Source organism: Bos indicus x Bos taurus, chromosome 1 (assembly GCF_003369695.1).
Source record: "Bos indicus x Bos taurus breed Angus x Brahman F1 hybrid chromosome 1, Bos_hybrid_MaternalHap_v2.0, whole genome shotgun sequence".
NCBI classification, from domain to species: Eukaryota; Metazoa; Chordata; class Mammalia; order Artiodactyla; family Bovidae; genus Bos; species Bos indicus x Bos taurus.
In genome coordinates this window covers 87,388,900-87,413,877 of record NC_040076.1, presented here as the reverse complement: position 1 = coordinate 87,413,877, position 24,978 = coordinate 87,388,900, and the positions used below count along the sequence as shown (strand labels likewise).

General features: G+C 36.1%; 2 protein-coding genes across 2 annotated transcripts in view; one reads left to right on the top strand and one right to left on the bottom strand.

The window, feature by feature from the left end:
* Window positions 1–2,784, top strand: part of MFN1 (mitofusin 1) — a 45,704-nt gene extending 42,920 nt beyond the window's left edge. The window contains exon 18 of the mRNA XM_027540391.1: window positions 616–2,784. Within this exon, the coding sequence (XP_027396192.1) occupies window positions 616–697 (82 nt within the window). The 3' untranslated portion in view covers window positions 698–2,784. The remainder of the gene's footprint in view (window positions 1–615) is intronic.
* Window positions 2,785–3,140: 356 nt separating this feature from the next.
* GNB4 (G protein subunit beta 4) overlaps window positions 3,141–24,978 on the bottom strand; it is a 71,923-nt gene continuing 50,085 nt past the window's right edge. Inside the window, exons 4-11 of the mRNA XM_027540405.1 lie at window positions 23,638–23,676; window positions 22,843–22,949; window positions 20,046–20,109; window positions 18,245–18,407; window positions 17,082–17,148; window positions 16,773–16,974; window positions 10,819–11,035; window positions 3,141–7,593 (exon numbers count right to left, since the gene is read on the bottom strand). Coding sequence (XP_027396206.1) covers window positions 7,487–7,593; window positions 10,819–11,035; window positions 16,773–16,974; window positions 17,082–17,148; window positions 18,245–18,407; window positions 20,046–20,109; window positions 22,843–22,949; window positions 23,638–23,676 — 966 coding nt within the window. The 3' untranslated portion in view covers window positions 3,141–7,486. The remainder of the gene's footprint in view (window positions 7,594–10,818; window positions 11,036–16,772; window positions 16,975–17,081; window positions 17,149–18,244; window positions 18,408–20,045; window positions 20,110–22,842; window positions 22,950–23,637; window positions 23,677–24,978) is intronic.

Below are 24,978 nucleotides of genomic sequence, written 5' to 3'. Positions count from 1 at the left end.
CATTATGAGAATGGGAGACACAAACCTGCTTTCTTTTTATGGGCATTTGGTTTCTTTATATACAATTTTTTAATATTTAAAAAATATATATATTTGTCAACTATGGTCCTTTGACATCTGCCAGCTACTGTATGTATACATAAAACCACTTATTCTATGTTTTATACTTATAGGGAATTCAGGAACAATTACATCTTTATGTGACTTAGGATATAATTTCTTTGTAAGGTGGTGTGACTCCACTGTCTCTTAAGCTTTTCATTCTTTTTTTTTTTTTCAGTTTTTATTTTTTAATTGAAGGATAATTGCTTTACAGAATTTTGTTTTCTGTCAAACCTCAACATGAATCAGCCATGGGTATACATATTAGGCTTTTTATTCTTGTTAAAGATTTGATCTCAGTATATCTTTCCTGGCCAGTGGAGTCTGTATTTATTACTAAGTTATAGTAGCATATATAGTAAACGCTTTTAAGAGTGAATCTGAATTCAGATAAATGTAGCAACAGCTAACTAGGGATTTTTTTTTTTTTCCAAGATTTGGATGGGATGCATTTTTTTCTCATTGACCTTTATGATAATTAGATTGGTATTTATTCATTTTTTTTTTAATTAGAAATAAAGCTGTTCAACTTGAAAACCAGCTGGAGAATTTTACTAAGCGGTTTCTACATTCAAGCAGAGAAGAAGAATCTTAACAATAGAGATTGCTTTGGTGATCATCATAGGAGAAAATGGAGTTTGGAAGATTTGGACGGTTATTTTTATGAAGTGATTTTAAGTATGAATTATACTAACTATACCTAAATACCAATTCCTTGAGTAGATCCCGGTATTGATCTATCTCAGGGTGTTTGCACTTCTGAAGAATGTTATGGTGTCTCTTTAATTTTGGGTAAAGAAAATTCCTTTGATATATGAAAATGATGAATTAGTTTAAAGCAAAAGAAACAACTCTGTGACCCCTGAGGGGTGGGGCCTTGCTCTTAATTAGGGCTCTCTGTTTTTGATTCTGAAAAACTCTGCTTCCTGGCATCCAGGAGTTAGAGAATGCTCCTTTCACCTTCTTTCTCAAAACTAATTTTTGATGCCGACTTTAATGGGAATAATCATATTTTTGTTTTATAAACTATATTGCTGTAACCACAAAGGAGTGCGGAATGTTCTTGAGTGTATTATTTATGCAGGTTACAATCACTTTTGCCATCCTGACAGGTATGTAAACCACTAATAAATAACGCTGTTTTTACTCCCTTTTATTCCCATTGAAACTGATGTAAAGCAGTGTATAGGTTTGTTATTAGAAAGTCCTTTATGAAAGTATTTGGGTCTAAATAGTCTGCTCATGTTTCTCAAGAAACAAGTTCAGTCTCAGCTGTTGATTCCAGTAAGGAAAGCTTTCTGTTTTAAGAGTTAAGTTTGAAGTGATAAAAATAGCCAAAGAGATGGAAGATCTGAATTTTGGGTGGCTACAGTCAAAAATGCTGTTCTTCGAAAAGTATTTGCCAAGGATACTGCTGGGCTGTCCCCCACGGTGACTTTTTATGTTATTTAATTGTATGAATTTGACAGGGCACGGTTAAAAATTTTATTTTTTACCTTAATGAAAATGTTTGAGTTAAAATATTGTGTTTGTTTCTGTGTTAAAAAAAAAAAAAAAAAACTAATAGAAACATATATGGAAACATTAAAAACTGGTCTAAGGCTTTGCTATGCAAAACTAGTTTTGAGGACCACTGAATCAGCATCACCAAGTGCATGTTAGGAATCCACAATCCCAGAAGACACAGTGCATTTGGCTGGTAGAGTTGATGCTCTTCCACGGGAGGGATAATGTTTCAGGCTTTTTTTCTTCTTTTAATACTTAGTACTTTTTCTGTACGTTTAAGTCTCTTGGATGCTATTCAGTCTTCACAACAGGTGCAACACTTTTTCAGGTTATTTTAAGGAGAAAATAAAATTATTTAGGCCATAGAAGCCTTTAATGTTTGTTTATGCAAATCAGATACTAGAATGCAATATTCAAATCCAGATATTCATTTATAGCTAACATTGTGGCTTTATAACCAAAAAACTATACAAGTCACCAAGAAGTGGGACTAAGTAACAACTGCAACAGAACAAACTGATGTTTAAGATTGGGTACTGCTAATTAAGGTTACAAGTTGAAGGCCTTAATCTTTATACACAAGTACTTGAAACTTCTGAAATAGTATAGTGGTTTGGTATTATCCCATGAGTGCTAAGTACAGTGGCTCTCACAGTTCAGTCCCTCAATCAACAGTATCACTAGTCAAGTTGTAAGAATTATTCTTGGGGCTCATCCCAGACCTACTGAACCAAATACTAGGTTTGGGCACCAGCAGTTTCTGGTTTAACAAGCCCTCAAGGTGATCCTTGATGCATGCCAAAATTTGGGAACTGTGGAATAGTGGTTCTGCTGTAGTAAGTTTATACTAAATTTTCCATTAGTAGCTTGAATCCAGTTCTGCCTGATCAAGTTTGAAAATATATGAATGTTGGAAGTGGGACACTAAAATAATGAAGCCCACCTTTATGCTTGTGGTAAGTGCACCTATGACCAAGCCCACGAATGATCAAGAATTGTGATTTATGGCCGATGTTCAAGTTTCTGCACATTGACTTGTCTACTATGTGTGTTTGCAGGATTATTTATAAACTTTGTATAACCTTTAGCTTTTTACAAATCTAGACTTTTTATAATATGCAAGGTGAAAATAAAACTTGTTTGCCTGAAAGTTGATAAATAGAACATTTATACTGGCATTTAGTGAGTGTTAATCTTTTATTTTTGAAGATTTTTACGGCAAGCATATAAGCTATCTTGGGAAAACTGGCTCATTTTTTATCATAAGGGAGCTTTAAGGAAAGAATGACTTAAATTTTGCTTTCTAATGAAAATCTGTGGCCTTTTAACAGTAGGCCAGCATTCACAGTACTTACTATAGGATAGGTCATTGGACCTCCAATCTCTTCCTTGCTTCTGGCAGCCCATGCGTTTTTCACGATGAGAATGCTTAGAGAATCAGAGCTGAGCATGAACTGCTGGGCTTGGAGTTTAATTCTGAGACTTAAAAAAGTAATCCTACTAAAAACTGATTTAAAACATGCTACATGAAATCTGGTTAAAAGCACTTTATTGATTACAATATCAATTCACAGCAACATTATTTCACAGAGCTACTATACAAATAAAGGAATGAATTACTGCAAGAATGATTCAAGAATACTGTTAAGTCATGATACAAGTACATAGTTTGGTTTAAAGCTTTTTTCTAAGAGCTTTAATCTAATACATTCACCTTTCCCACACACTACTGACATTCAGGTTCAGTTGGCCACAAGTGTTGTAGAAGCCACTCTAGGTGAAGAAAAACATTTTAATCAGCTTAAAAAACCCATTTAGATGTGAATGCCTTTGGATAAGAATATGCAAATGCAAGTGTTCAGATGCTTCTTTGAGAAGAGAAAACAATAGGATAGAGCACCATTGTGTAAGAGACAGAAAAGGCTTGAAATATCTACCAAGTATATCACTGAAGTTATATTAATTAAAAAATACTGTATGATGTAAGATTTTGTCGGGCACACTTAACATCAATTGAAACTAAAATTTAACCAGTTTTTCCATATGCTGCATTAGTCAATTATTTTATAGGCTCAATACTGGTTTTAAGAAAAAAGACTTAGGAAATTTTATCAACATGCAAACAAATTTGCTAAACACAAGTTGTACCATCATTCTGATTAATAAATTACTTTTTAAACAATGCTAGCTTAGACATTCAACTACAGACCATTTTATTGAGTACCTATTATAACCAATACTTTTAAATATAGCACTGAATTTAAGGCAACTTACAATGAACAATGGGAGTAGTAAATATGAAGGGTGCATCACATTCTGTTTAGTCTAATTTAAAATACCAATATTATCCACTGTGCTATCATTTCTCACAAGATAGTCTGGTGGGTGTTTTCAAAATTCAAATGAGGTAAGAAATAGTTTAAAATTTTGCTTTCCACGATGGCAAAAGGGAAATTAGAAACTGAACATAATAATTTGAAAATGTTTTTAAGCCTAACTCACACCCTAAAGATTTTAGAAAGAATCTATTACTAAAATCATGGGCCTGTTTGGGAGATTGTTTTTAATCAGTTTCCATTACATTTAAACACATCAACAGGTAAGCCACAAGTATTCGACTGTTATAATTTAAACTGTGAGACACTCACCAATAAGCATAAATTTCCCTGAACATCTTCATTTTTAAAACAGAATGTAATTTCTAAATCTAAAACATCAAGTGTTGGAGAAGGTTAGTTATATATGTATTTTTTAGCAACTTCAAAAATTTCATTTTGTCACCTGAAGAAGCCGAGGTTTATTTCTCTTTCAATAGGTTAACTTTAAAATTACTTAACATATTTCAGAAGCACCTACTTCTGTTATGTCTAAGAGACTAATTTACTATCATCATGCAGTATTAATCAGTTCAGATGAGTCTAAATTAAGGAGACGGCCTACCAGGTAAACCCTCTTGCAGAATTAAGAAGTATAAGTATCTCTTGATACTTAAGTGTCTCTTGGATATTAAGCCTAAATCTTTGCCTCTCTAAAGATGGAACTCAATATGCTGTTGTAACCATGGATTTACAACTATAGAAATTTGAGCTAGGGAAGAAACTTGAATATTTAATCTAAAGCTCTAATAGCACAGCTGTCAAAAATGAGGCCGGTCCATCAAAGTGGAGGCAGTGTCCTTAGTGACAGCATGAAGTGCTTTTTTTGAGGTTTATGGGTTGATTTGCTGAACACAAGGCCATCACCCCACTTTTAGAAAAGAATATTTGCCTTTAAAATACTGCCATATCTTAAGTGTTCTTTATGCAATGATTAAAGAATTTACAAATAAACCCAACTGAGGCACATTATGTTTAAATGTTTCTTAGGTAAAAAGAAAAAAAAAATCAGGCACCAGAACTGCAATATTGATGCAAATTCCTTAAACTACATTTGGCCTCTTTTAAGTTTGGAAAAACTAAGATTCAAGCTGTACTGTGCATCTACAAAATATACCAATTTCAGGAAGTTTTAAATATACAATCAGATGAACTCAGACTGCAAGTACACAAATTTAGCAAGTGGGACCCATATCACTAGATAACAAAAGTTTTAACCTGTAAGTTAATTAATATGGTATCACCATTTGGTCATATGTATAATCAGCCATGATAGTGGTTAATTTTCAGTTGCCTAGTACATGTTTAATTATGATAACTGCCTTTTAACCACCTACAAAAAGTTTAATAATATTAAATCATTTTTATCAACATGTTTAAGACCACAGAATTCTTAAAGTCTGTGCCTCTAAATTATCTTGTTACTAGAATCATTTTCAAACTAGTGGCGATACTATTCATATATATAAGGCAATTTTGCACATGCTACAAGTGCTTGCTTCAACAGGATTTTGGAATAAATTGCTGAACTACATGGTAATCCTCACTCCTATTTTTGGAAATGACTGTCCCTTAAAAATTGTCTTGCCTTATCTCAAAGAGCTGCTCTTTATATCACTTCTTAAATAGTCCACAAACATAACAGGATTTATGTTATATGTATATAAATATACATTCATGCCTGCCATCTACAACAGTCTGGGGTTTTGTTTTTTTTTTTGGTCCTATATCTTAATCTTTTTCCATTTTATTCTCTTTTTAGTATCCTAAAACAGTTACTTCCTTACGGCAGATGCACTTATTCGCACATCCACAATATAAAAATGGAAATTTACAAGTAAAATTTGGGAGTATTTTGGATTACAGGTAATCAAAAGCTAACAGATCTAGCTCAACAGTAACTGACACAGTTTACTAAGTACAAAACACAACACACCTCTATATTAGGAAAACTCCATGACTTCATTATCAAATGACTTAATCTATCGTCAATCATTTAGATTATTTGTAAGAGAAAATTCAGGAGCAAAAGTATCTTTGTTTAAATTCAAGGGGGCTCATTCTAGTAATAAACACATTATATCATTGACAAGCAGAGAAATTGCTTAGTATTTTCCTCTGACTCCTTTAAGAACTGCTCTTGGAATTATCTTTTGGCTTTAAAGTGAGGATCACTTTGATCTAGGTATCCTTTGAAGCAAAACCACTTAGAAACCAGTATTTTGTCCTAGTGGGAGGAAATGGTACAGAAGATCAAAAAGCTTGAATGTTTACTTTTTAAATATTTGAAGACAGAGTTAACATCGATTCAGATTTTATATGAACATTCATAAAGCAACCTTACATTGTAACTATTTGTAACAATGTAACAAATAGATGTGTTAGATTTTATACTTCTTTCAAAATCATAATGCCATCACACACTATGTGTCCTTCCTAGATACATACTGATGGAAACACTGGGAAAGTTTCTTCAGATGCAAAGACAGTCCAAATGTTCATCAGAGTGCACCCTGCAAACTCACCTCTAGAAGATGAAATCAGTAGGAAAGCCTAACTATTTAGAATGCTAAGTGTCATTTGATCATATCCAACTTTAAAAAATAAGAACATTCATGTGATTACTGCTATCTACCTGTTAATATGAGTTTCTTATGTATGTCTCAGATTCCAGAGTGAGACTCCCTAGCCTTTAGATTATGTCCCCTTTAAAGGACTCAATATAAGCACTTACTTAAATTGATAAGATGGCAGAGGATGAGACAGAAACTATTGATACTCACACAGACTCCCCTCAGTGGTACCTATGTCTGACAGCATTTTTTTTTTACTTTTTGTTTTGTATTGGGGTATAGCCGATTATGTTGGGATAGTTTCAGGCGAACAACGAAGTGGACTCAGCCACACATACATGTATCCATTCTCCCCCAAACTTCCATCCAGGCTGCCAGATAACACTGAGCTGTATAGTAGGTCCCTGTTGTCAGCATTCTTAAACAGCAACCAGGATCTCTGAAAGATCTCTGAAAGAAAGCTGGAATTCAAGGAGATATTCTTTAAACATCAGTACACACATGTATGGTCTCACTTCCATGTATTACTGTGCCTTGTTCCTCCACTACAGAACACAAAAATGCGATACTTCTATATAAAGTTAAAAATGTAACTCTGAAGAAATGCAAACATACATTCTAACATGATAGGTTGCTGTAATGTGTACATTTCTGTCTACACAAAGAATTAGACAATACAAGCAAGAATTCATCAAGGTTAAATGAGCTCAACTCCTCAGATTAATACTCTGGTCCTAATCTCAGCAAGCACCTTTACCTTGTTTTCACCTTTTTTATTTTGTAGTTTACTGAAAGCTTCTTTTTTGTATATAATAATCTCAATAGAAAAATCTTCACCTGCAAATATAAGGTAAATTCTTTTTCACAGCTATAGGCTGTAGTACTGATTTCTCCAGGTATCAGTGGAGAATGGAAATTTTGCATGTATTGTTAATTCCAGATTCTAAGAAAACTGTCCCAAGACCCTGTTGCCACAGCCATGCCATCATCAGTTACACCTAAACAGCTGACACGGTTGTCATGACCAGCAAGAACACCTGAAAGACAAAAGTTCATTAAAAAGTTAGCAATGGGCAAGTTTTAGGATTAAACAAGTGTATGCAGAAAGATCTTAGATGGGTACTTACGGGCATGTATATAAAATAAAATTTCTTTGTATTACATGAATTTCTGACATGCATCAAATTGTTTTTCATTTTTGAAAAATGTATAACTGCCTTCTTCAAAATCATCTCTTCAAAAACATGTAGACTTTTATGTCGCTAGTAAGTTCATACTTCTGAATTTTGCTAATAATTTGAAATGAAGTTCAATGAACTTTTACCACCAGAACAACAGAAACGTAAGAATACACCACCAAAAATACCAACATAATTTACTGTATTCCTTTAACCACTAACACTGGAATGTTTTGGTCATAACTCTCTGCAACCATCAAACTAAAACCATCTAGTTTTAGTTTATTCTGAATATTAAGCTTATGTGATCTGACCACCAGACAGGATAAAATTAAATATTCCCAACTGTTTGGGAGGAAAATGAGATGTAAAGATTTAAAAGAGAAATCGGACTATATCAAATTCTCAGTAAGAACCTTTCTTTAATATACTGTTTGAGTTTGCAATATCTCTCAAATGTAATTAAGCATATCATTTTCACCCAATCTCAGGCACAGAAGTTAATCTTGCATAACTCTTTAATATTCTCTGCAGTACCTTCTGTATAGCAATATTTGGAAAAAGGCAAATTTACCATTATGGGTTGAAGTAACAAAAAATGACCATTGTGACTAAATACTCCAAATCATATTGGAAAGAAGAATGAATTAGCAGTTCATGTCACAATTCAATTTTAAGGTGAAAGTAGCCAGTTGAGTCAACCTGAAACCAAACAGCTATCAGCAAAGCAAAACTAAATCTCAAGCAGATGTTAAAAAATATGAAAAACAAACACATTTCTATTTTGTTATGAATACTGATTCAATCCAGGCAAAACACCTAATACCTCAAAAAAGTGATCAGCTAAACCATGAACTCTTCTGCTGTCTCTTAAGAGAGGTTGTAGAAAATTATCCTTAGTAATGCTGACACTGCCTCTACTTCAGAAGCCTCAAAACTACACAGGAATTTAAAAGGGTAAGGACACAAAGCCACAAGGACAGCAAGGATAGGAGAGCAATGCCAACAAAAGTTTGTGAGCTTTTTGCTGCTGGTGATTATTAATGGACCCCAAGATGCTAAGTTCAAAGCAAATGGTCTGATAAGCCAACAACAACAAGAATGACTGCAGAAGCTCCAAAGGGGTCAGAAACTAGTGGAACCAGGTATCTCTGGAACTACAGGGGCAAAGACAGGGCAAACAAAGACTGCATTAGAAACATCTGGGCATCGATTAGACTCTCCAGGTCTCTACCTTCACTCTGCAGAGTCAGATGATTTATCATCCTGCCCAGAACACAAGACTGGGGACGTGCTAGAGAGAGAACGAGGTCTCTTAACTGGAAGAAAACAGGCACAGCTGAGATCAGTGCAACTACTGAAAGCTGGGGAATACAGAAAGTTAACTTCCTAATTGTTTTGCACTCCAGCTTTCTTCCTTAAATCAGCCCCTAAACTGTCAGAGATTCCAGGTAGAAAAGTGTAAAAATCCACATCAGAGAACACAGCAGACCCAAGGGGGGAAAGGTCAAAAGACATATCAGAAATTCCCTAATGAAAGCCTGGCCAGATCATTGTTCAGTGAGGCCTATTGTCAGTACACCCCAAGCATACACAGAGGGCTTTCAGACAGTTTTAATGCCTCACTCTTAAGGATAATTAAGAGGCTAAAAATCATCAGAGTTTCAAGGAAATACACTATACAGTAGACTGAAAAAAAAAGGGGGGGAGAAAACGCAACTTGGAAAACAAAAAGATTGTGCTTAAAACTTCAAGAAAGGCTTTCGTAACAGCCCTACAGAAACAAAAGACTTTTACTCATGAAAAAAAGAATGCCCTTAAAAAAAAAAAATCTCAAAAAGATGGTAGCAAAAATGGAAAACCAAAGCTTAACAGATGGTTCATGGAAAGAAAAGGCAAGGATTTCTCCCAGAACATACAGGCAAAAAAAGACGGAAAAGAGAGAAACTAAGAAAGTCAAAGGAAAGTCCAAGAAGTCCAACATCAGAATAATGGGAGTCCTACAAAGAGAACGATAAAGGAGAAAAATGTGCAACTGATTAAATGAGCCTCCTAAAACTTGCCAGTGCTACAGAGTATATGTTTCAAGATCGAAAAGGTCCACCGAATGATAGACGGAAATGAATCTACCTCCAGACACAACAAAACTTCCAGAAAGTTTGAAGAGTAATGAGAAGCACATCAAATGTAAGAATGTGAGCCAAAAAATTTAAAAGTCCAATAATTTGACCCTAGAGAATATTAAGAAGCTGCATCGCAAAAGAAGTCACATACATACGTCACTGCTCAGCAGTAAGTACTGTTTTAAAAATTCATAAGTGTGTAATAAACACTGACTGATAGATGTTCTAAACAGAATTCACTACATGGGAAAAATTGGAAGAAGGAAGCTGAGGTAGGAGGAAGGACGTTAAAGCCAAACCTCAAGAGATAATGCCTAAATGTTAAAAAAATCAATACAGCTATATTATTTAAAGATACAGAAATAAATACTTAAAAGTAGCTACCTCTAGGAGCAGAAAATATGGGCTGAGGTCAGAAGACTGCTGTTTCAGTAATAACCCATGTAGACCTAGTTGATTCTTTGCATATAATTTTAATTCTAAAAAACATTTTAAGTCACTCTGTAATTTGTTATTAATGACAGTCCCCAGTACGACTTGATGCTAGAATTTCAGAAGCTGCACGGGAGAACTCAGAGGATGAGATTAAGAGGAGACAGTGATTCTATGCCCTTTCCTAGATAAGATCTGAACCAAAAAGAGGATGCATAGCAATTACAATGTTTCCTGTCAGATTATAAGCAAACTGTAATCTGGAAGACCACACTATATTATATTCACTGTTCATCTTTATGTCAAAACTTACCAAACACGAAAATACATAATCAGATATTACTCTTTAGAAAATAGAAACATAAATGCGGTTTATGAACTGTAACTGAACTCAAAGGTTAACAACAGCCATGAATGAAAACTGCCAGGCTGCCATTCCCCAGGGGATCCAGGAGACCTCACGAACAACTGATAGGAAACTTCATGTTTCCTGACAAAATAAAAAACTAATGTGTACCAATTTACTGACCTGCACGATCTCCTTTGAGTGTGTCCCATACGTTACAGTTGAAGTCATCATAGCCAGCTAACAGGAGACGCCCACTTTTTGAAAAAGCTACGGAAGTGATCCCACAGATGATATTGTCATGAGAATACAATAATAACTCTTGGTCTGCACGAAGGTCAAAGAGCCGGCAAGTGGCATCATCAGAGCCAGTGGCAAAGGCATATCCATTTGGGAAAAACTAGGAAGAAAAGCAACACACACTTATTCCATAGAAGTATACAAAAATTATGTAAGGCAGTGCAATGATGGACTCTGGGGTAAGACAGTTCAGTTCAGTAGCTCATTTGTGTCTAACTCTTTACGACCCCACAGACTGCAGCACACCAGGCTTCCCTGTCCATCACAAACTCCCAGAGCTTGCTCAAACTCCTGTCCATCGAGTCAGTGACGTCATCCAACCATCTCATCCTCTATTGTCCCCTTCTCCTGTCTTCAATCTTTCCCAGCATCAGGGTCTTTTCCAATGAGTCAGTTCTTCGCACCAGGTGGCCAAAATATTGGAATTTCAGCTTCAATATCAGTCCTTCCAATGAGTACTCAGGACTGATTTCCTTTAGGACGGACTGGATAGATCTTGTAGTCCAGGGGACTCTCAGGAGTGGGTAAGACAAGACCTAGATTTAAATTTCAACTTGGCTTTGGATCAGGTGAGTGATTTTAGGCACTGAAGATTCCTGAACACTTGGGCCTTATGCATGCTGCGTGCTAAGTCGTTTCAGTCATGTCTGACTCTTTGCAACCCTATGGACTGTAGTCCACCAGGCTTCTCTGTCCATGGGATTCTCCAGACAAGAATACTGGAGTGGGGTAGCCATGCCCTCCTCCGGGGGATCTTTCTCACCCAGGGATCAAACCCGCATCTCTTATGTCTCCTGCATTGGCAGGCGGGTTCTCTACCACTAGTGCCACCTGGGAAGCCTTAGTTTCAGCTTTAGCATGTTGGTTAGGGCACAGTGAAATAACACACAAAGGATCCATAACCCACTGTTCAGCACAAGACACATATTCAATAAATCCTGGCTCCGGTCCTCTGCTTTTGTTTAGTCACTAAGTCGTAGACACTTTTTTGCAACCCCTTGGACTGTAGCCACCAGCCTCCTCTGTCCATGGAATTTCCCAGGCAAATCCTTCCTTCTCCAGATCCTCCCAACCCAGGGATCAAACCCACATCTCCTGCTTTGGCAGGTGGAAACTTTTCCCTTGAGTCACCAGGGAAGCCCCCGATCCTCCATATGTTTTACTAAAACATTTAAACCAAATATTACTATTTATAGTATTTATATATGTATGTGGACTCAAAGACATGTTCCAAAAACCTCATTATGAGAAATAAATAGAAACATTTAATAAAAGAGAACATAGATCATCCAGTTAGGCTAGGCTGTAAAGTGAAGCTAGCAGTATACTAAATGTTCTCACGTGCGCGCATGCAAACCACATACATACACACACACACACACAGAAAAAAAAAACTATGCATTGTTAGTTTGTGAATCTCGTTTCTCAGATATTGTGGCACTACTCAACACTTATTACAAAGAAGAAGTCACTTTTCTTCATATATCTACTGGTCATCTGTATTGCTTTTTTAGGACCTATTGATCTGCAGGAATAAAATGAAGAATACATTTGTTTTCTTTGTGGTAAATATAGCTTATCATTTTCCTTCTAATATTGTTTATTTTTTAAAAAATATAAAGCAATTTTTTGGAGGTATCACAGGCCCTGATTTCAAACTATACTACAAAGCTACAGGAGTCAAAAGTGTATGTTGCTGCTGCTAAGTCGCTTCAGTCGTGTCCGACTCTGTGCGACCCCATAGACAGCAGCCCATCAGGCTCCCCCGTCCCTGGGATTCTCCAGGCAAGAATACTGGACTGGGTTGCCATTTCCTTCTCCAATGCATGAAAGTGAAAAGTGAAAGTGAAGTTGCTCAGTCGTGTCTGACTCTTAGCGGCCCCATAGACTGCAGCCTACCAGGCTCCTCCGTCCATGGGATTTTGCAGGCAAGACTACTGGAGTGGGGAGCCACTGCCTTCTCCAAAGTTTATGTTACTGACACTAAAACAGATACACAGATCAATGGAACACAATAGCCCAGAAATAAACCCATAAACATACAGTCAACAACAACAGAGGCAAGAATATACAATGAGGAAAAGACCATAAATGGTGTTGGGAAAACTGGCCAGCTCCATGCAAAAGCATCAAACTGGATGACTTTCTCATACCATATATAAAAATAAACTCAAATGGATTCAATACTTAGATGTATAAATTTGAAACCATAAATTTCCTAGAACATAGGCAGTATGCTTTTTTTCTTTTTTTTTCGTACTGTGTGGCCTGTGGGATTTTAGTTCCCAGACCAGGGATCAAACTCAGGTCCTTTGCAGTGAAAGCACAGAGTCCTAACCACTGGACTGCCAGGGAATTCCCAGGCAGTAAAGACTCTACCTGTGATGCAGGAGACCAGGGTTTGACCCCTGGGTTGAGAAGATCTCCTGGAGAAGGAAATGGCAACCTGCTCCAGTATTCTTGCCTGGAGAATCCCATGGACAGAGGAGCCGGGTGGGTTACAGTCCGTGGGGTCACAAAGAGACACGACTGAGTGACTACCACACAATAATACACACATGCTCTTTAACACAGGTCTTAGCAATATATTTTTTGGATCTGTACCCTCAGGCAAGGAAAGTAAAAGCAAAAATAAACAAATGCAACTAAATCAAACTAGAAAAAGCTTTTGCACATGAAGAAACTATTGAGGAAAGGAAAAGGCAGCCTACTAAGTGAGAGAAGATACTTGCAAACAATATATCCAAAACAAGGTTAATATTCAAAACATGCAAAAAATCTGCAAAACTCAGTATCAAAAAACCAAAAACCTGATTAAAATATAGGCAGGAGAACTAAATAGACATTTTCCCAAAGAAGACATACAAACAGCAAAGGGACACACGGAAAGATGCTCAACATCACTAATCATCAGGGAAATGCAAAAATAAGGATATCTTAAAACTCCACAAATATTTAAAACTATAGAAGCTACTTCTAAATAACTTCACAAGTCAAAGAGATCAAAAGGAAAATTATAACTCCTGTCACTAAATGAAAATGAATCAAAATTTGTGGAATGTAGCAAAAAGAAATGCTTAGAAAGAAACTTACAACTTTAAGTTCCAATATTAGAAAAGAGGAAAGGTTTCACACCAATGATACCAGCTTCTGCCTTAAGAAATGAGAAACAGGAGAGCAAACAAAACCCATGTAAGCAGAAGAAAAGAAATAATAAAGAGTGAAAAATCAATCAAACAGAAAACAGAGACTCTTTGATGCCAAAAAAATGGTTCTTTGAGAAGATAAATTAAAAAAACTGATAAAGTTGTGTCTGACTCTCTGTGACCCCATGGACTGTAGCCCACCAGGTTCTTCTGTCCATGGGATTTTCCAGGCAAGAATACTGGAATGAGTTGCCATTTCCTTCTCCAGGGGAATCTTCCCCAGCCAGGGATCAAACCTGGATCTCTGGCATTGTAGGTGGATTCTTTACCAACTGAGCTACCAGGGAAGCCCTGATAAACCTTTAACCAAATGCACTAGTTTGCTAGACCTGCTGTAACAAAGGAACACAAACTGAATGGCTTAAACAACAGAAATGTATCGTTTCATAGGTCTGGAGGGTAGAAGTCTGAAATCAAAGTGTCTGGGGCCTAAAAAGCGTCTGTTAGGCCCATCTCCTTGGTTTATAGATGGGCTGGCTATCTTCCTATGTCTCGTCACACTGTTAACACTGTGTGTTTGTCTCTAAATTTCCCTTTTCTAAGAGCAAGAGTCATATTGGATTAAGGGGGACCCCGATCCAGGATGACTCAACTAATTAATTATATCTGCAATAGCTATTTTCAAATAAGGTCACATTCTGAGGTACTGGGGTTTAGGACTTCAACATGTAAATTTTTAGAGGTATTCAATTCAACCCACAAGACCAATCAGGAAAAAACTAAGAAACAAGTTACCAATATCATGAATGAGATACCCTACAGATTCCATAACTATCAAAAGAAAAATAAGGGAATATTATGAACAACTGTAAGTTAATACATCTGACAACACAGGTTACAGAACCAAATTTCTTGAAAGGCAAACTCTACCAAAGCTTACTCAAGAAGAAATGGATATCTTAAGTAGGCCTAAATCTAATTAGGACATTAAATTTTTAGTTAAATTTCTTCTCACACAAGAAAACTTCCTTGGGCAGACAGCAAAGTCAACCAAACAATTAAGGATGAAATCTTATCAATTCCACACAAAGTGTTAACTTCCCAGTTCCTCCAATGAGTTTAGCATTAAGCTAATACCAAAGTGGGAACAAAATTTCTCAAGAAATGAAAAATCATATCATAACTTATCAATATGGATACAAATCTTAAAGTTTCAACAAATCAAAATCCACCAGTAAATAAAAAATGATTATGTATTATAGGCGACCCCGTGGACTGTAGCCCACCAGGCTCCTCCATCCATGGGATTCTCCAGGCAAGAATACTGGAGTGGGTTGCCATTTCCTTCTCCAGGGGATCTTCCCGAATCAGGGATGGAACCCAGGTCTCCCACATTTCAGGCAGATACTTTAACCTCTGAGCCACCAGGGAAGAGGTATTATAGGCAAGTGAGCCTAAATGTAGGGTTGGGTTAATATTTGAAATTCAACTCATGTAAATTCACCATTTAGCAGACTGAGAAAGAAAAAACCACATGATCATCTCAATAGATGAAGAAGAGGCATTTGATAAACTTCAACACTCATTCTTGATAAATCTGCAGCAAACTAGGAACAGAAGAGATCATCAACTTGATAAAGGTGGTGGGATGTGAGATGGACAGGATTGGATGTGCCTGCTCTAAAATTCTACTCTGCAAGCCAGGCTGGCCTAATAGCAGTGGAGGTCACAGAGCCTTTACTTTCTCTGATATTCTCTAAAAGATGATATAAAAGTGACTTTCAATATGTACATGATAAATAAAATTTATCCCAAAAATATCTTCTTGCAAAATCAGAGTACATCTTATACATATATACAGTAGCAATTACAGTACTTTTGGAAAATCTAGTCACCTGTATATATTCTGACATCTGACCTGCATAGTACAATTTACCTAAGTCAAGGAGTATCCCACTTTCTAATACCCCTCCCCTCAATCCTGACTGATAAACCATTTTGATTGTCATTCAAAATGCCTTTGGGCTTTAATTTACACACGTATGTCTAGTTCACTCTCATTTACACGGAGTTATTATCTGGCTTAATCTACTTGTGGCTACATGTCTGAATTGTTTTTTCCTTAATATGAAGGAGCTTATAAATAATTTATACCATTTACTGAGCATCCATCTTGTTTCATTTAGTTTCTACACCACGGTAGCATTATTCCTATCGAGGAATGTGTGGCTCACAGAGGTTAAGTAGCCCACCTGACCTCACACAGCTGATTCCCAGATTACTAAGATTCAATCCAGGGTTTGGTGGATTTCAAAAGCTATGCTCTCTACATTAAACAGCCACCTCTGTCTTCCTGACTGCTCTCTCTTGGGGTTGCTCCCCTGACTGTGGAGATACAGGACACTGTTCTCTGAACACAGCTGAAACTCTGGATCCACTTTTTTGTTCAAGATTATCTTGCCCTGTAAATCTAGAAATTAAACTTATTCCTGTTCCCATGCAAATGAAGACTTAGGCCTATTAAAACCTTTCCATTAAAAAAAAATCAAACTCTTATTACTTGGGGATTAAATGTTGTTAAGAGCACATTATTTATAGAATCCTTAAAGGGAATTTGTTGTTAAAATCACATTATGGAGTTCAACACTTCATATGCACAATAAATTCTCCTTAGAAATGCTGTTCACTTACACTGACAGCATTAATATCCGACACATGCCCAGTGAAAGACTGTCTGCACATTCCATCTCGAATATCCCATAATTTTGAAGAGGCATCACAAGCACCGGAAACAAAAGTCCTCATGTCAGGACTCAGGGAAAGACTCATCACATCTCCAGAATGCCCAGTGAACGCGGTGGTCTGCTGGGCAGTTTCAATGTCCCATAAAGCACTATAGTCAAAAACAGACAGAAATCATTAATGACTGTTCTCCCCTCTTACATTAATTCCTACTACCACACTCAGCCTCAAATTGGTCATCTTCTGGAGTAAACTTACCAAGTGGTATCTCCTGAACTTGTAACTATTTGGCTATCATCTAAAAACCGACAGCAGGACAAGTAGCCTACAGCATAGAGATAACAAATGTTAGGTTATCACTGATTAATTCAATTACCATATAAAATAGTAATATGTATTTTAAAAATACAATACCTGGGCAACAAGTGTTTGTTAGTAAAATGTGTAGTTCTACTTTTTTTTTAGTTCTACTTTTAATAACTTCCAATTCTGTGCTGCCTGCAACTTTATTTTACCAACAAACCCTCTCTTAGGTATTTACTATGTCAACGACTATGAACGTTACAAACTTGAGTAAAAGATAGTCCCTTCCACCTACTACAAATACCTAGGAGAAGGATACTCCTTAATACAAACATTCTCTATAATCTATAGCAGACTGGGTAAAAGTCCCTTTCACCTACTACAAGTACCTAGGAGAAGGATACTCCTTAATACAAACATTCTCTATAATCTATAGCAGACTGGGTTATGTACCTTGGAGAAATACTTTAAAAACCTCAGTGAAAGCTTCATTAAAAAGGTGGATTCGAAAAAAAAAAAAGAGGTGGATTCGAATGCTCAAAATTCACCAGTTTTTCAAAATATGGAAATAGCAGGAGGAAGACCATTAAAGAAATTTTATAAAAAGCATAGCTAACAGTACTTCCAAGAATTCAGAAAGGCTGAAACCTGGTAAGTGGCAACAAATTCCTATGCACACTACTAACCAAATACTATACTGATAAACTGTGGTGTGCACACTAATCAAGCAATGCATTATCACACAGTGAAAAAATACTTCATAAATGTATCTTGATACACACTTTCAATTACCTAATGAAGCACCCAAATGCCATAATTGTTATAGGTTTGCAGAGAATAGAGAAAATCATATTTGCTTCTTTCTGTATTCATTATTGTTTGAATTCTTTGCAATAAGTAATTTCTACAAAACAATACTATTTTTAAAATAAAAACAGAAGTAGAGTCATCATTTGTATAATTATAAAAAGTCAATGTTTCTCAGATTCACAGTAATTTCCATTCTCACTTGACTAACACGCATCCTTTGGTCAGTTGAGCCCCTTCTGTCCCTCTTTCTCCTTGATCTTCAGAGAAGTCAAATTTGGGAGGAAAGGACAGTATGTAGCGAAGCTCACCTGTGTGACCCGGTAACTCTCGGCTCACTCTCACATTTCCCTCTCTGGTTTTTAAGTTATATATAGAGCAGATGTTGTCCAGTCCTCCACAAGCAACGTAATTACCAGAGGGAGCATAAGCACAGGTCATCACCCAGGAAGATCGCAAAGGGATAGCATGCATCTGCAGAACAAACACAACAGAAAAACTAAGATTACAAAAGTCATGGATTTTTCAAACCTATTTACAGTGAAGCAGATATTACTCAAACATAAATATAGCTTAAAAATAAGCCAAGTAAAATAAAGAATACAATGATCTGAGAAACTAATAAAAAAACACACTGCAAATCATTTGGATTTAAGTGCTCTTTTCAGAAAGTATTCTTTTAGGAAGAACAAAGACACAGAATGTTTCAACAGTAATAGAGCTGTTTGAAATATTAAGTGTAAAATGTTAAAAAAAAAAAAAAACAATAAAATTCTTGGCTTTTTGCAGTAGTGTTCAAAAGAGGAATTTCCTACAACAGAACACTGAACAATACAAGAACTGGAGTTGAATAGAATGGTCCTTCCATGAAGAGCTATGTTTTTCTAATAACTCGTATTCTGGGCTTGAATTTGAACAATGGTAATAGTTTGCACTGATCTACTCACACCATTGTCTGATGTCTTATTACCCAACACCAAGCATTTGCAAATCAGGTAGCACAGTTTAATGTGAATGGGAACCTCAAGGTTAAATCGCCCAGACACAGAATCAACGTATTGTGTGATTACTATGCTCTCACTTAACCCAAAAGAGTATTTTTCATTTTAGGAAAATATAGCTGAAAGTCATTGATTGACACCAAAAAACTAAGAAAACTATTATATTACAAATCTATCCTAGGTAGCTTTTAAATTCTCAACCAGGCTGAAGTTACTGTTTGCTTCACAAAATAGTACTTCTAAATCTTTAATGGAAACAGTGGTATAAGTGTACGTAGGATCTAAAAGTATTTGACTTGTGAGCGTTTTCTTGGAACTTTTCCACTACCACTCAACAACTCTACATCAGGAATTCTTTCCAGGAGACATTAGAAGAACCCACTAGTTTTTACCACCAAGGGATCTAAACAAGTTGTAATCTGCCTCCAACCTATTCAATCTTCTGAACAGCCCAGAAACACAAATCAATGCCTAACATTCCAGCTTATCCACAACTAAAAATAAAAACTATAAGGTCACTGTCACAGTAGGAAATGGGAACTTTACAAAAATCATTTATATATAAAACTGATGCACACTATCTTTTAATATTTGAGTATGAAATATCAGACTCAAGACACATAGAACTATATTCCTAGAGTTGTCTTTGGGAATAAAAAAAGGGCTAAATATTGGAGAAGGCAATGGCACCCCACTCCAATACTCTTGCCTGGAAAATCCCATGGATAGAGGAGCCTGGTAGGCTGCAGTCTATGGGGTCGCTAAGAGTCGGACACGACTGAGCAACTTCACTTTGACTTTTCACTTTCATGCATTGGAGAAGGAAATGGCAACCCACTCCAGTGTTCTTGCCTGGAGAATCCCAGGGACGGGGGAGCCTGGTGGTCTGCCGTCTATGGGGTCGCACAGAGTCGGACACGACTGAAGCAACTTAGCAGCAGCAGCAAATATTAAAAGCAAATACTAGGCCTAAAGAGAGGACCTAAGTAAAAATTAATGGAATAAATTTATCCCAGGAAGAAATTATAACCTTGAAGTATAGAATAAAGGCAAGAACTGGTTTATCAAACCAAATAAAAGGTTATGTAAGAGGATGATTAAAAAATTCTACCTTATTTGTTGTATAGCTATCCCAAATAATTAATTTTCCATCTTGGGAAGCACTGACTAGTAGCCTAGAGGAGCAAACACAAAAATAATGTGACACTTAGAGGAAAAAAGTAGTTTAATTATGCATTGCATTAATGTAGAACAGTTCAGAAAAGACATATAATTTTTCTAATAAAAAACTTGATACCAAGAAACATTCTCAACTTAAAAAAATATATTCTGCATGCCAAAAATTGTCAACATTAAAATTTTTTAGAGATTTTACTAAAAATGTCTCTGGTTATGATTCAACTTTTTCATGGTGACAACATTCTAGGTATTATTCACGATTCTGGTAGCTCTTAGTTGACTGGCTTAGAATGTACTGACTTAAATATAATGACAATGAAGTACATGTAAGTCTAACAACCATGTTTCATTCAATCTAAAAATACAATTGAGAGCCTGTGACGGAAAGGCTGTGTTAATGGCACAGTATAGGCGATACCTCCTACCCTTGGGGCCTCTACCATCTGGTGGAGACAGGATATTTACTAAAATAAATTAGGTAAGTGAAAACAGTCAAAAGAGTAGTATAAAATAAAGGCCAGAGGAAAACAAATGAGGGACAAATAACTACTGAGTTACTCAAGTAGCCTGGCAAAAGAAAACACGTCTTGAAAAACGGAATTTTGAAAGCTGGAGAAATCTGTATTCTATAAAGAGGACAAGTTCCGTGGCAAGACGTGGAAAAATACAACGGGTGTTTCAAGATCTGTGAATTTCCCAGTTACACAGACTTCATAAGAAATCGAAAAAACAGTTGGGAAAAGCAGACTGGGCTTAAACAGCAGAAAGCTCTGTCTGCCAGGCTAACTAGGAACTCTTGACTGAAGTTACAGGCCACTGGATTTTTTGTTTTCTTTTGGAATTTTATTTTTCACTACGGTATAAAATTCAAAAGATACAAAAGGATAGATATACAGTAAAAAGAATCACGTTCTGTGTTCCCATCACTCAGCCACCCATTTCCCTTCACTATAGGTAAAAAACGGTATTAGGTTCTTATGTAGTAATCACTGTAAGTTTCATGAAAGGGCAGATACGACCGCAGGGTATGGGATGGAACTAAAGCTTTTTTAAAAACAATTGGTATCATCAGCACTGAGTTGAGAAAAAAGTTAAGTAACAGGCTGATAATCAGAATGAGCAGAAAGACAAGGTGAGATAGGTGCTTTGCTGACGTTTTGTGTTCTATGAAGATTAACAGTCTTGAGGAAATTTTAAGTAAGAACCATTAACATTTTCAAGTGATTGCATTTTGAGTTATATATTTGCTATCTCAATGGTTAGATTACTTATGTTAAATTTAAGAAAAAAAAATGGCCTAGCTTTATGTTGGTTGTTAGTTATATACTTTCATTTATCCCCTCTGAAGAGGCAGAAGTTCTATATTACTGTATTCAAGAATCCTATTTATACTGAGATGTGGGAACCATTAGCAACAGGTAGCAACATTTTTAGATTCTCCTGGAAGAAGAGAAAAAAATGTGCAACGTCTATTAAAAACTAATTGGTTGGGCTTCCCCAGTGGCTCAGTGGTAAAGAATCCACCTGCCAATGCAGGAGACATGGGTTCAATCCCTGATCAGGGAACATTTCACAGGCCACAGAGCAACTAAGCCCACGCACCACAACTACCGAGCTTGTGCTCCAGAGCCTGAGAGCTGCAAGTACTGAAGCCTCCACGCCCTAGAGCCTGTGCTCTGCAACGAGAAGCCACCGCAGTAAGAAGCCCACACGCTGCAATGAAGAGAAGCCCCCGCTCACCACGACTGGAGAAAAGCCCATGCAGCAACAAAGCCCAGCACAGCCAATGATAAGAATAAATAAATAATTTTTTAAATTAATTTTTAAAATATTTATTTATTTGGCTATGCCAGGTCTTAGCTGTGGCACAGGGGATCTTTGATCTTTGTTGCAGCATGCAAGCTCTTTAGTCGCGGCATGCGAACTTTTAGTTGTAGCCTGTGGGATCTACTTCCCTAATCAGGGGTAGAACCTGGGCCCTCTGCATTGGGAGTGCAGAGTCTTAGCCACTGGACCACCAGGAAAGTCCCCCAAAGTAATTTCTTAGTTAAATTTTCCCAATTAGATGGACCAAATCAAAAGAACAAGTCAACCATAAGAAGCAGGGTCAGACACCGTGCAGTATTGTCAGATACTCTGGAAAAAACACAGACCATACTGTAACCCCATGACCAAGTCATGACCAGCCATTCAACTGCAATCCAGATGGCTGCTGTGTGTGTGCACATGCACTCTCACTACACACACACTTGTAGGGTGTGGCTGGGGAATAAAAGATGTATTCAATGAAAATATCTTTTTGTAATTCAATCCTTCGTGAATCTAGGTAATGAATAAATTATAGCAATATCTGGTAACTTGTACACAGCAACATTCAACAAATACTTCCTTATTACCTGAAATTTCAATGTTTATTATGCAATAAAAAATAAAACTACCTTGACATGTTAAAAAACAAAGTATAATACCCCACTGCAAAGAAAAGAAATCCTAAACACTTTCCCTAAATCATTCAATAAAGGGTATTTCTGAGAGGTAAATTTCTTTTCCATATTAAAGGTTTCTAAACTTTTAAAGTGTCAATGAATATTTTTATTAAGAGCAAAGCAGTCATATTAGATGCATTTTTTTTCAAACACTTCATAGATATAGGTTGTTTCTAATGGAAAATGCAAGTGATGAGTCAACAAAATAATTCTGCAGGCAGTTTGAAAATGGGAGGTACAAACCTTGAATCATAGCCCCAGTGCATAGCATAGATTTTAGCTAGGTGGCCCCTCAGCGTGCGTCTCGTTCGCATCTGTATGCGACCCACGGAATCCATATTTGACGTGATCTTTAGGAAGTGATGAGAATGTTATTCTTTAGCTTAGACACAGCTCAAAAAATAAAGCAGAAACAATTAATTGGCACTAAAGCAGACATAAAGTAAATGGACAGTTACTGAAGGTATTTTAATATAAATAATTCCTATGATGCTCAAGAAAAAGTAGGATTTATTTGCACACCTTCCAATAAGAACATCTTCTATAGACTAATAAGTAAAAAAAATAGACACACCATCCAACCTTAGTAAAAAAAAAACAAATAAAAAACTAATAGATGATCAAATAGTAAAATATTTATAATTTTAACTATTTAAAGAAAGCCAATTTTTTATTTAAATAGCACATAAAATATCCTTAATAAAAATGAGCAATTTTAATTAATGAAACTTTCCTAATAGTTTATATAAGGAAAAAAACTTAATCAGGGCATATCAAAAAGCAGCAGAAGCTACCTAAAAGAAGAAACGTATATTATATGAATCTACGTATTTTTATAGTATTTACTTTTTCACAGACTTTCATTTTCACAAGTATGTTTTAAAAGGCTCTTGAAAGCATCTGACAAATTACAAAGCCTTCTTAATAGAGATCTCATTTTTCTTTCAATTAAATACTAATAAATAAAATCTGTCATTTGCATCATTGTCAAGCTATTTCATGCAAATTAGTAAAAGAAACTGAGGAAGAAAACTTTACCTGAACAAGTGTTGCATCATTACATGCTTTCCTAGCATCCTGAAATAAAGATGATTATACACTTAGACATGGAAATCCTAGATATGATTTAAAATAAGGTTTTCATTGGAAATGCAGATTTGAAATACAATCCTTAGTGTACTACACAATCTTTATTTTTAAAAGGCTCATTGAGAAAATTCATGTCACATAAAATTAACCACTTTAGTCGTTTTACTGTGTGCAGCTAGAATGGTTAGGATATTGACAATGTTGGGCAACCATCACCACTACCTAACTGCAGAACATTTTCATCACGCCCAAAAAAAGAAACCTATCCTTTCCAATTCCCTCTTCCCCCACCACCAGGTGATCACTAATTTACTTTCTAATGGATTTACCCATTCAGGACAAGGCACACAAATGGAATCATACACACATGACTTTCGTGTGTCTGGCTTCCTTCCTTTACATGTAATGTTCTGAAGGTTCATTCATGTTGTATCATGTGTCAGCAGTTCATTCCTTTTTATGGCTAATATTTCATTGTATGAATATATTACATTTTGTTTATCCATTAATTAACTGGATGGACATTTATGCTGTTTCTACTTTGTGGTTTTATGATTAATGATGCCGTGATTACTCATATACAAGTTTTTGTGTGTATGTATGTTTTCAGTTCTCCTGGGCATACAACTAAAAGTAGACTTGGTGGGTGAGACGGTAATTATGTTTACATCTCATCTGTTTATTTTGGGTTTTATTTCTATTGCTTTAGGAGACTGACCTAAGAAAACATTGTTATGATTTATGTCAGAGAATATTCTGCCCATGCTCTCTTCCAGGAGTATTATGGTATCATGAATTATATTTAAGTAAGAGAAAATGACTTTAAAATATAGACTGTTACAAGAGACAAAGAAGGACACTACATAATGATCAAGGGATCAATCCAAGAAGAAGACACAATAATTGTAAATATAAATGCACCCAACATAGGAAAACTTCAACAAATAAGCCAGATATGCTAACAGTCATAAAAGGAGAAGTCGACAGTAACACAATCATCATTGGGAACTTTAACACCTCAATTACAGCAATGGACAGGTCATCCAGACAGAGAATCAATAAGGAAAAAGAGGCCTTAAATTACACATTAGATCAAATGGACTGAACTGGTATTTATGGAGCATTTACCTTCCCACCAACCGTGTAGAAGTGTTCCCTTTTCTCCATACCTTCTATAGCATTTGTTGTTCGTAGATTTTTTGATGATGGCCATTCTGACTATTACGAGATAATACCTCACTGTAGTTGTGATCTGCATTTCTCTAATAATTAGCAATGTTGACCATCTTA